General features: G+C 46.8%; 1 protein-coding gene across 1 annotated transcript in view; it reads right to left on the reverse strand.

Annotated features, from left to right (window-relative positions):
* The window catches only part of MEI1 (meiotic double-stranded break formation protein 1), a 464,883-nt gene that overhangs the window by 353,502 nt on the left and 98,514 nt on the right, over positions 1-12,867 (reverse strand). Inside the window, exons 7-8 of the mRNA XM_088468098.1 lie at positions 4,980-5,110; positions 4,787-4,901 (exon numbers count right to left, since the gene is read on the reverse strand). Of these exons, the coding sequence (XP_088324224.1) occupies positions 4,787-4,901; positions 4,980-5,110 (246 nt within the window). The remainder of the gene's footprint in view (positions 1-4,786; positions 4,902-4,979; positions 5,111-12,867) is intronic.

Here is a 12,867-nt window from a genome sequence, read left to right on the forward strand (position 1 = left end):
ACCGAGCAGTGCGGAAATCCCAGGCGGGTCCATGGTATGTGGGCCACCATCTTGAAATGAGCTCCGTGCATATATAATAAAACACTAAACTAAACTAAGCTGCAGTCATGTGACAGGGTTCCACCAATACCTGAGGTTCCCTTGTTAGGCAGGCTATTAAAACCTGTCTCCAAATGAGCAGAGATCGACAGATCAATGCTCACTGGGATGGATGCTTTTGGGCGACCCATATGGAGGTCAATACTACAAAACCTCTTTTTTGAGGGCAAAATTGAAAAGCACTTAATTTCCCCAAGCTTAAGGCCTTCGGTTTCAGAGAAGACACGCCAAGGACACATTTTACAATTAACGTATTTTAACAGCGCATTATGCAAACTCTCACTTACTCCGCCCTTACCCACTAGGAATACTTGCCAATTGTTATAACTTATAAGATGCTTCGTACAACCTTAGTGTACCGAGAGCTAATGCCTACTGCGCAAGTCCTGTTATGCTGGACTGATCATTTGAGATAGAAGTGGGACATGCGCCACGTGTGAGCGCTCTGAACCTATCCCATTGAAAACTAGATAATGCGTCCACAATCTCGTTCCTCTCCCCAGGCACATGGTGGACAATGAAATTGATACTACCTTGCAGGCACCGCATTACCAGATGCCTTAACAGTTTTAGCTCTGATTACCTGAAAGGCTCCCAAGTTATCGCACCGAAATATTATGAGTTTGTTCACTACCTGTTCTGCCCACAACTCTACAGCTACCACTACCGTAAAAAGTTCAGCAGCAGCATGTTTTTTATCCTACTGGTTTGTCTTGTCTCTACCATCCATTCTGCAGTGTGTCCGGTGACTCGTGCCTCATACATTCAAAACTATTCTTCATTACTTGCGGATCACATCACTACCAGATTTTTAGTTTTTTCTTGTGGAACCTAATACGATGGCTCCTTAGATTCCAAGCATCTACAGTCTCCTTGTGCACCTTTCAGTATATCAGTTTTGCTGTGTACCAGTTAGTTGCGGAACACAACCCAGCTGCCTCCTTCTACCTGCACCTTACTCCTGTCCACATACATATTACTCTACTGGTGCCTCAAACCTTGTGCCTCCAGCATACTGTTGTATTCTAGCAGTTGATGTACAGTTGTTCCATTTCTATATGTCTGCTCGACTGAATCTGCAATCCTATATCTTCTCTGTGTTGGCCTCACCTAGAGCTAACACAGAGGGCTGCAAACTGCAGCAGAGCCCAAACCACCTTGCGAAACCGGTGCCAAGTTATACCAGTGCCCAGTGGATCCTGTGATTATCTACTCTAGATTGACAATGCCTCCGGGGAAGCAGTACTGAACTAGGGTAGACAATCTCAGGATTCAAAGCTTACTTCAGCTGCCTGATAATATGTGTATTACCTTGTATACTGTATTATATAATCTATTCATCAGAGTTACACTGCTACAGACATATTGCTAAATATATATTTTTCATTTTAAATCTCATATTGTTCACATAGCCCTGGAGGTCTGATAAACTTCTTGTATACATCCCCTACAACTTTTCTATGGGGTATTCCACATTACAATTCTAAAGAGAGAGAGCAAAGAAAAAATTAAACATTGTGTCTCATTGTGCAAAAGCAATGTTACATATTTTATTTATTTTATATTCATTAGCATATTAGCTGTGCCTCATTACACAGCCTCTGTGTACAAAAGATGCAGCGGCTGTACAATACTGTAAAACTAGGAATCAGGCCCTCAGTTGCTTACTACTTTTTTATTGTCATTCTTTTCTAATGAAGACTTTACTCAATTAAAAAAAGCTTAAAAAGCCTCTGGAATATGATTAATTGCTTTTTTCAGCATTTCATCTCCCTCCTACAAATATGTTTTTTATTACGTCTGGTTATCTTGCCTATTATGCCAGTTAGTAATTATCTAAATTAAGGTAAAGATTAGCTGCTTAGGGAACTGTTTATTAACAGGAACAGACCAGGGCCGTAACTAGGGTAGTCAACATGTAATACGCCACATGGCACCGGAGGGCAGGGGACGCTGTTCGACGGCACAACTCAATTTTCTGTTCATAATCATTCTCAATTGTGGCTTCCTCTTCTTTGATCCCCGGCATCTCCTGGCCTCCCCTATCTGCTCCCTGGCTGACTCCCCATCCATGTGGCCACCTCCCCAGGCACCCTCAGTCACATCCTCCTTTTTTTTAGTGCAAACAATTTAAAGTACTGTTATACCCGGGACTCGAACCCACTGCTGATATTTGCTGCATATGCACTAAAAGTAGCACTCTTTCTATATCTTTAGTTGGTAATTTACACTGACAGCTCCAGGCTTGTGCACAGCTGTTCTGATGGACAAATCCTGCTGAAGATGCAGCTTCACCAGTGCTCTCCTACATCTAGAGCCGGTGAGTTATACTGCATAATTATTGTGTGTAGTCACTGCAGCCACTGGATTCACACTGTATTTGGCACCGACACCCGGTTAACAGTGGCACAAAGTACTCCATCATCAGACGGGATATACCAGATTTGTCATTTCCCCATGAGACCATGCCCCTTTTTTATGTCCCTATTTGAAAAATGTGGGTGAGGGGGGGGATGAGCAATGCTCTTTCTGGCCCAGGGCACCAAAAAGTCTGGTTATGGCTCTGGAATAGACTGTTGTATTAAAAAATATGTATGTTGTAGGTGAATTTTTGTTGAAGTTGCTATAAAGACTTAATAACACATTTGCAATACAAGTGACCCAAACATTTGCTCAGTTAAAACTGCTGATGATTGGCGTTTCTCAAAAATAGACATTTAGTATATCTACCCACTGGTATTCTATTAAGCATAGGTAAATGTGAGTTGTGCGTTAAGTATTTGACATGCATAAAGATATACGGTTAAAGTACAAAACTTCTTCAGAACATCATCGAACTTGATCAGAACATTAAGTAAACTAATGTTATCCTTAAACTGCTAATTGTTGTAACACTTTTTAACACTTAAAGGGATACTTCATTCTAATGTAATGCTTTTTAACACTTAAATGGCTACTTCTTACTAATGTAATGCTAAACTGTTACTTTCTACTGGATCACTTATTTGTATTTTCTCATTCCGTCCTAATGTAACACTTTTTAGTGTCCTCAGTGTCTGGAGGATGAGGGTACTTCCATGATGTCTGCTCATTCCTTCTCTGACTGCCTGAACTGAGAGACCACCCCTAAATGTTTTTCCCATCTTTTTACACAGAAGCTAAAGAACCCACCAATGTCGCTGGAGAACAGATATGTCTGCAGAGGACCCGGATGGCAGACACGCTCCCATGGTACTGCTAACAGCCAGCGGAGCCACCACCTCCCACACGGTCCATGCTGTAGCTGAAAGAGTGATTGTCTGATCTCTCCTCGAGCAGCGGCGCTGGCTGTTAGCATTACCATGGAAGCATGTCTGCCATCCGGGTCTTCTGCTGACATTTCACTTCTCCAATGGCAGCAATGGGTACTGTGTGGGAGGCAGTGGCGCCGCTGGCTGTTAGCATTACCATGTGAGCATGTTTGCCATCCGGGTCCTCTACTGACATTTCTCTTCTCCAGTGGCAGCAATGGGTACTGTGTGGGAGGTGTTGTTGCCATTGGTTGTCAGCATTACCATGGGAGCATGTCTGCCATCCGGGTCCTCTGCAGACATGTCTCCTCTCCAGTGGTAACGCTGGGCACTGTGTGGGAGGTGGTGTCACTGCTGGCTGTAGGCATTACCATGGGAGCATGTCTGCTATCTGGGTCCTCTTCAGCGGCATCGGTGGGTACTGTGTGGGAGGATCCATTCAGCTTACCAGCTGTCACATTAACACAGCAGCAGCTTCAGCCAGAGTCAGTCAGGCAAGGAATGAGCAGACATGATAGAAGTACAATCTATCCTCCAGATACGGAGGACATTTATACCCTTTTCAAACAAATTCCCGGCTCGTAGCCTAGGACACCGAGCACGGGTTGAAGCAGGGATACCGCTTTCACACAAGGGGGACAACCCAGGTTATTCCAGAGTTGTCACCCTTTACACCGGACCCGGGTGTTTCATCATTCACCAATCAGATGCTACTTAACATTTAAATAGCACCTTCTACAAGAGAATATCTAGAACTTCATTAGTTGCTATGGGCAAAATCTCCACTTCTAAAAACTCTCACTTTAGTAAATATACCCCTTAAAGTGTTACATTAGGAAGAAATGAGAAGATACAAAAAAAGTGTCCAAGTAGTAAATAACAGTTTACTAAAGCATCACAATAGTAAAAAGTAGCAGTTTAAGGGGTCTATTTAGCACTACATAATTATCAATCGCAATTATTATTTTTTGAACTCACTGCGAGTTCAAAGAACTATTTAGAGGCATTCATCATGCCTCATTAATTAAAGTATCACTTCCAAAAAGATGCTTTTTCTGCGGAGTCAACTTTTCGGATGCTTTTCCCCTTTATCTACGCTGTCTCCGCTCCCAGCCTGTTTCCCATTACTCCCCTTTCCCAGCCCGCAGTCTCTGCCCCGTTTCGCCTGTCCCTGCTCGCAGCCTCTGCCTCTATCCTCTCCCCCGGTGTCTCACCTTCCTTCGCTAACCTGCGTGTCCCCAGTAATTACCGCTGCCTGTCCCTGGTGTCTTCTCTCCCTGCATTCCCTGTCCCATGTTCTGAATTTGAACCAAGATATATAAGGCTTTTTTTTTTTACTTTTTAACAGACTCTGATTTTACACAATATTTCTGACGTGTAGCAAATTGATACATCACCTGGGATATCAGCAAGTATAAATGATGGAGCATATTTAGCTGGAGAATGCACAAGAACTGCTGCAATACATTGTGCACTAGCAATCTGTAAAACTTCTTCTCTCGATAGTAATATCTGTAACAAGAGTTATCTGCTATGTAATTTATGTTTTGGGCTTTTTTACATTTTAGTATACTTATAGTAACATACTACCTTTTTCAACACAAAAGGCAGAGGATTCTGTGCTTGTAATGTGGGAGTGTTTTCTGAATCTTCCAGCCATATTTCTGCATTCATTATTACAGAAACAAACTGGTCAAAACTCAATAACTGTTTCAATAAGCCTGCAAAAATATTATAGAGATTTAAGTGACTATAACATATTAAAGACTACAAATACATGAATGAACACATTTATATACAGTACCGCTGTGTAAGACATATTTTCTTAATCATCCTGTCTGCTGTAGTAATCAAAGATATTTTTTGCAATACCACCTTAGTAAAGGATATAATTGTTAGGACATGCCTAGTGACAAAGATAATATATCTCATTTGATCATACTGCACACATGAGGTAATTTACAGTATAAAGCGCACTCAGCAGAGCCGGATTTAGACCACATGGGGCCCTAGGCAATTTAACAGTTTGGGGCCCCCCACCCTCAAACAATCCTGTGCATATATTACACTAGGTGTCGCTGGAGCAAGAAACACACATCAAATTATATACACACACCATATATATATATATATATATATTTTGTGACACAGTTAGGTTAGGGGGTCCCTCTCCTGGGTAGAGGACTCCTTCCTTACACACACACACAGCAGCAGGGAAGCAGCACACCAGTTTGGATGCAAGTACAAGCTGGTCGGCGCCAGTCTTTATTGTACAATGACAGAAGTAACACACAGAAAACATAAACGTAAATCCTAGCCCTGTCGGGGCACTAACTTCACAGGTAGTTCCCTCACTACCAGAACCTGGCAGGGCCTAATGCCCTCGCCAGCAACAAAGCACAGCACAGTACTCACAGATAGGTTTTCCAAGTGTCTCTGAGCAAACTCCCTGTCTGCTCTCCCAGGTGAGACAATCAGCCCTAAACAAACTAGGCTTATATTGGCCACTCTCAGGTGGAAAACCTAACAAGCCTGTTACCAGGCTAAGAGAACCAAAACCTGGAGTGGCCGTGGGTGGAGCCCTCCCTCTCCACTCACCCACAACCCCCAGGTCCCAAACCGGCTTTTCACAAAGCCGAAACTCAAGCCTGCTACACTGCAGACTTTCTCCTGGGGATTTTAAACACATAGGACAGGAATCTGGGATAAACGTCCCTGCCACAGACCACTTTACCAGTGATCCTATCACATATCCCCCCCCTTTGTTTCGACCTATGGGGCGGAACAACTGAAGCCCCCAAACAATGAACGCGTGACAACGCGTCTGCTTTAAACAACAGACGCCTGTGTTCCACTGAAAATTTAAAAGTTTGTAACGCCAAGAACCATCTCGTAATTCTCGCATTACTGTCCTTATTTTCGGACATCCACTTCAAAGGGGCATGGTCAGTGATCAATTTGAACTTTCTACCAACCAAGTAGTACCTGAGAGCCTCTAACGCCCACTTTATGGCCAACGCCTCCTTCTCCACTGTGGCACAGGGTAGGCATCGAATTTTGAAACACTGTTTAACTTTCGGAAGTCATTGCAGAAACGCACACTCCCGTCGGGCTCTGGAATCAACACAATGGGACTTGACCATTCACTATGTGATACTTCAATAACCCCTAACTCTAGCATATTTTTAATTTCTTTCGACACCGATGCTCTTGGTGCTTCTGGTAACCTATAGGGCTTTAGATTAACTTTAACCCCTGGGTCAGTGATGATGTCATGTTTAACGACCGAGGTTTTCCCAGGTACGTCAGAGAACAGCACCTTATTTCTAACCAGAAACTCCTTGACCTCTCGTTGTTGAATTGCCGACAGGGTTTTTGCCACTGTCACTTCGGGAACTAAGGGCCCTGGACTTACTGGAGGGGCTCGGACGGCCGACAGTACCGTTCTATCTTTCCAGGGCTTTAACAGATTTATATGGTATATCTGTTACGGCTTTCTTTTCCCCGGCTGGTAAACTTTGTAATTGACCTGTCCCACTCTTTCTAAGATTTCAAAGGGCCCTTGCCATTTAGCCAAAAGTTTATTTTCCACAGTGGGAACCAACACTAACACTCTGTCCCCAGGAGCAAAGCTGCGTAACCGAGCATTGCGGTTGTATACCCTCTGCTGTGCCTGTTGAGCCTGTTTCAGGTGCTCTCTCACTATCGGCACCTCTATAATAGGCAATGGAACTAGTGGACCCTTAAAATGTGGCCTGGGAGCATGATACTGACACTCAGGGCAGGATGCGCAAAAGTCAGATACCTCTTTATGAAGCCCGGGCCAGAAAAACCTCTGCATTATTCGCTCAGTGGTTTTCTCTACCCCTAGATGACCTGCCGTTATACGACCATGGGCCAGATCCAACACTGTTCTTCTGTAGGCTTTGGGAACTATTAGTTGTTCCACAACATCTTCCCCCTTCTTAGTCACCTGATATAACCAATCCTGACACATTGCCATGTGGGGATAGGACAAAGGACTATCAGGGTCTATGGGTTTACCATCAACTACTTTTACATTCACCCTGGCTTTTACCAAAGTAGGGTCATTCAACTGCTCCCCGGCAAAGACCTCTCTTCTGACCTCTAAACCAGGCAGATGATCCACTGGCCCAACAACACTTCCCACCTCAATGGGAGGCACATCAGTTGGCGGGCCACCGTCACGCTCCGCATTCTCTAGTTCGCCAACCATAGTAGGAAAAAGGAATAACTCTGACTCAGAAGAAACTCCCTCCTCCACTATATCGACAACCTTCTCAAGTGGACAGGGGTTGTTCACTTCTGGAACAAAACGGCTTTCCCACAATTTCCAGAAGTGAGCAAAGTCTCTCCCCAATATTGCATCGTACATCAGACCAGGCACCAAACCCACAGAAGCTATAGCAGAGCCACATGGTGTCTCGATGTTCACCTCGGCAGTAACATAATATCAATTATCCCCATGTATGCAGGTCACATCAACAGTTTTCCCCTTATGCCTCAAGGGGTTCACCAGCTCAGCTTTTATAAGTGTCACCAAGCTACCAGAGTCTAACAGTGCCTCTACTCGGTTGCCATCTACAGTGAGTACACACATGTGCTTATCAGTCTCAGCCTGCCGGTCAGCCGTACAGGCTGTCTGTGCAAAGAAAGACCCCCTGCGGTAGACATGAGCAGTATCACATTGCATAGGTTCAGTTGTAAGTGAATAATTAGCGGAAATATGGCCGAAGTCACCACACCGGAAACACTGAATCATATTAATGTCTAGTCGTTTATGGGGCAAGAACCTTCCTGGCCTGGCAGGCCTGTCTCCAGGTTCTACACCCTCAGTCTTAGGTACATCCCACCGCCAAGCACCCTTCTCCCCTGGAACAGTCTTACCAGTGTCTGTGGGAGTTCGCCGGTGCGCCATCGGGGCTTGGTGGGGCATACTCCTCAGCTCCTCAGCCGCCACGTACCTCTCCACTACCTCGACCAACTGGTCCGCGGACTTAGGGTCTGCATGGCTCACCCACTTGCGCAGAGTCGCGGGTAATGATCGCAGGTACCGGTCCATCACGACCCTTTCCACGATCTGTGGTCCCGTCAGCGTCTCGGGCTGTAGCCATTTTGAGGACAGATGGACGAGGTCATGCATCTGTGAACGTGGAGGCTTGTCCATATGGAACTCCCAGCGGTGGACCCGTTGGGCACGAACAAAGGTGGTGACTCCCAAGCGAGTTAGGATCTCCTGTTTTAGTTTTTTATAGTCCTTGGCATCAGCCAGGCATAAGTCGAAATATGCTTTTTGTGGCTCCCCAGACAAAAAAGGTGCCACCAGACTTGGCCACTGCTCCTGGGGCCAACTCTCCCTTTCGGCCGTTCTTTCAAATGCGGCGAGATAGGCCTCCACATCATTGCCCGAAGTCATCTTTTGGAGGAAGTGACTGGCTCGTACGGAGTGAGTGGTGGTGGGAGGACCAGTATTAACATCTCTGGGCCGGGCGACCAGGTGCTGTACCACCTCTTTTATGGCCTGGCTGTTTTCCGCTAAGGCCTGGCGGGTTTCCTCGATGGCAACCTGTTGTTGCCTGGCGGTTTCCTGCTGAAGTTTGTTAGTCTCCTGTTGAGCTGCTGTGGCTTCCTGCTGAGCCCTGGTAGATTCCTGCTGAGCTGCTGTAGCTTGGAGCAAGGCCTTAATAATGTCCTCCATTTTGTCCTGGGGTGTAGGTTGGAAGCTGAACCTTGCCTCTCTGAGCATAGGCTGACGCCTCCTCTATGGGACTCCAAGGACACAGTGTTATTTCCACACTCACAAATTGGGTGTCTGTCCCTTTAATTTTTAAATGGAAAGTTTTCCTCTTGCTGCAAGTTCAGTGTGTGTGGGTGCCCGCATTCTCCACCAGATTGTGACACAGTTAGGTTAGGGGGTCCCTCTCCTGGGTAGAGGACTCCTTCCTTACACACACACACAGCAGCAGGGAAGTAGCACACCAGTCTGGATGCAAGTACAAGCTGGTCGGCGCCAGTCTTTATTGTACAATGTCAGAAATAACACAAAGAAAACATAAACGTAAATCCTAGCCCTGTCGGGGCACTAACTTCACAGGTAGTTCCCTCACTACCAGAACCTGGCAGGGCCTAATGCCCTCGCCAGCAACAAAGCACAGCACAGTACTCACAGATAGGTTTTCCAAGTGTCTCTGAGCAAACTCCCTGTCTGCTCTCCCAGGTGAGACAATCAGCCCTAAACAAACTAGGCTTATATTGGCCACTCTCAGGTGGAAAACCTAACAAGCCTGTTACCACGCTAAGAGAACCAAAACCTGGAGTGGCCGTGGGTGGAGCCCTCCCTCTCCTCTCACCCACAACCCCCAGGTCCCAAACCGGCTTTTCACAAAGCCGAAACTCAAGCCTGCTACACTGCAGACTTTCTCCTGGGGATTTTAAACACATAGGACAGGAATCTGGGATAAATGTCCCTGCCACAGACCACTTTACCAGTGATCCTATCACAATATATATATATATATATATATACATATATATATATATATATATATATGTTTAACGTGCTCCAGTGACACTACTGTAATATATTCAATTATTGCTGTAATCAAATACACACGAGAGCAAGGCGAAAACATCAAATATGACACAGATGGGGGGCAAACAGAGGTAGACGGGAGGAATGGGGGGTCAAACAGAGGCAGACGGGAGAAATGGGGGTTCTCATTGGTGGATAGAGAGGAAGGGGGTGTGCAACAATTTCAAAGCAGCAGCTTGCAGGCAGGATGCGCTGGCCTGCTAAAGCTGCTGCTGCATCAATCAGTGCCGCGGTGCAAATGCAGATCCCCGGGCTTACAGGAGCTGGGACGTGTCGGCAGGAGCTGGTGGAGCTGGAGAGAGTGCAGTGACGAGGAGCCGATGCGCACCAGACATGGGCGCCATTAAGATGTGGGCAGCAAGAGGAGGGACTCATGTGTCCAGCAGCGTCAGGGTGAGCAGTTTATAGGTGTAACACGAGCAGGGAGCCTGGATCCGGATGATAGTCATTATATCATCCAGATCCAAGCTCCCTGCTCGTGTCCCGCCACATTGTGGATCACATCTGGATGGGTAACAGGACAGGCTGTCACCACCTGCACTGCTGAGGGGGACAAATGTCCCCCTGTGCACCCACAGCGCTGGGTAGAAGTTTTTAGGGGCTTGGCTACATCTCCCTAGATTTGGCCACCCTACAAAAAAAATGTCAGTTAAACTTACCCAGTCTGTTACACTGTAGGGAGGAGCGGCGGAAGGCTGCATTCCATACTGCGGAGGAGGGGAAAGCTGCTTGCTATGCTGCGGGGGGGGGACGTGGCAGAAGGCTGCCTGCTATACTGCGGAGGGGGGGAGAGGCTGCTTGCTATACTGCGGGGGGAGGGGGGGTGGTTGAAGGCTGCAGTGCAGAGGGGGAACAGCTGCTTCCTATACTGCGTGGGAGGGGAAGGCTGCTCGCTATGTTGCGGGGGGGGCGGCGTAAGGCGGCAGTGTGGAGGGGGGAAGGCTGCGTCCTATGCTATGGAGGGGGGGGGGCGGGGGAAGGCGGCAGTGCGGAGGGTGGAAGGCTGCCTCCTATACTTCGGAGGGGGGGGCGGAAGGCTGCTCGCTATGCTGCAGGGGGGAGGCTGCTTGTCACACTGTGGGGGAGGGCTGGCTGCAGCAGTGTAGGCTGCTTGGGGATTGGTTAGAAGGGGCTAGCTAGGGACAGGGCCCTGGACCATGATGCTGATGCTGCTGCTACTTTGTGTGCCAGCAGCAGCAGTTCAACTTCAAACAAAGGTTCACTCCAGGGCCGGATTTCGAGTGGTAGGGGGGCCCGGCAACGGGCCCCTTGAAACCCGACGGGCCCTAGGCGGGTGCCTAGGTTGGATAATGGTAAATCCGGCCCTGGCACTTAGGGACCTATGCTGACTTGAAGCGCAAGTAAGCCAAAAATTAGTCATGAATTGCATTAATAATTATGCAACTTGTGTAATATGCATATTTTCCTTAACAAGACAATTAGGTGTGTAGTGTGTATCATACACTATCAGAATAGCTCTGTATTGTTCTGCAGACATGGCCAAAAGTTTTGAGAATGACACAAGTATTGGTTTTCACAAAGTCTGCTGCTTCAGTTTTTATGATGGCAATTTGCATATACTCCAGAATGTCATGAAGAGTGATCAGATTAATTGCAAAGTCCCTCTTTGCCATGACAATGAACTTAGGGCCTGATTCAGACCCGTTCGCTAGGCTGCATTCACACGAGCCTCCCGATGTTTGCAATGTGCGCATGCATACAAGACGCAGTGTGCGTGCGCAAACTAGTCCATGTGATCGGGAAGCGTTCGCACCCTGTACATAGATGCCTCGCTAGAATGAGTGAGTGACAGGATGAGCCGTTTGTGGGTGGTGACGGGTTGGTCGATGGAAATGGGGGGTGTGGTGGTGCGAACGCAGGCGTGTCTGTGCATCTTAATGCTGTTTCAGGGGCGTGCATAATTAAGACACAGCGTCATAATACACGCCATATGGCTGAATTACACACTGCAGCACACGCAGTGCTTGGGGTAGGGTATGGTCGTGCCACAAGTGCTGCGTATGGGTCTGATGTTACTCGATGTTACCGATTGTTGAATACACTTCCTGGAGATGACATGTATTACTAAGGAAAAGTGGGCATCTTATGACAGGCTGGTGAGCGTCTAAATACACACCGCGATTGCACAGCAAGACATAGTGGGCATGCTAATGTGTTGCCATGTGAACGCGGGATTTGCATACTTTGGCAGCTGACGACTGCGTGCAAACGCATCTAGCGAGCAGTTCTGAATCAGGCCCTTAAACCCAAAAACAACATTTCCACTGCATTTCAGCCCCGCCACAAAAGGACCAGCTGAAAATCATGTCAGTGATTCTCTTGTTAACACAGGTGAGAGTGTTGATGAGGACAAGGTTGGAGATCACTCTGTCATGCTGATTGAGTTAAGGGCCCATACATCAGTGACGTTTCGCCATGATGCGGCGATCCAGAGATGCCGGGTCAGCGCATCGGTGAATCCAATATGTTGGATTTCACAGATTTGCCGATCACTGACTTGATCAAAAAATTATCGCTATTGGCAGATCGGTGAAATTTAAATGTAGAATTTCACCGATCCTGCGAGGAATCGCGGAACATCGATGTATTTTCCGATCGGATCACGGCAATCCATCTCTGATGTATGGGGGCCTTTAGAATAACAGACTGGAAGCTTTAAAAGGAGGGTCGAGCTTGAAATCATTATTCTTCCTCTGTTAACAATGGTTACCTGCAAGGAAACACGTGCAGTCATCATTGCTTTACACAAAAAGGGCTTCACAGGCAAGGATATTGCTGCTAGTAAGATTGCACCTAAATCAACCATTTATCAGATCATCAAGAACTTCAAGGAGTGAGGTTCAA

Source organism: Taudactylus pleione, unplaced genomic scaffold (assembly GCF_031769625.1).
Source record: "Taudactylus pleione unplaced genomic scaffold, aTauple2 ptg000080l, whole genome shotgun sequence".
Lineage (NCBI taxonomy): Eukaryota > Metazoa > Chordata > Amphibia > Anura > Myobatrachidae > Taudactylus > Taudactylus pleione.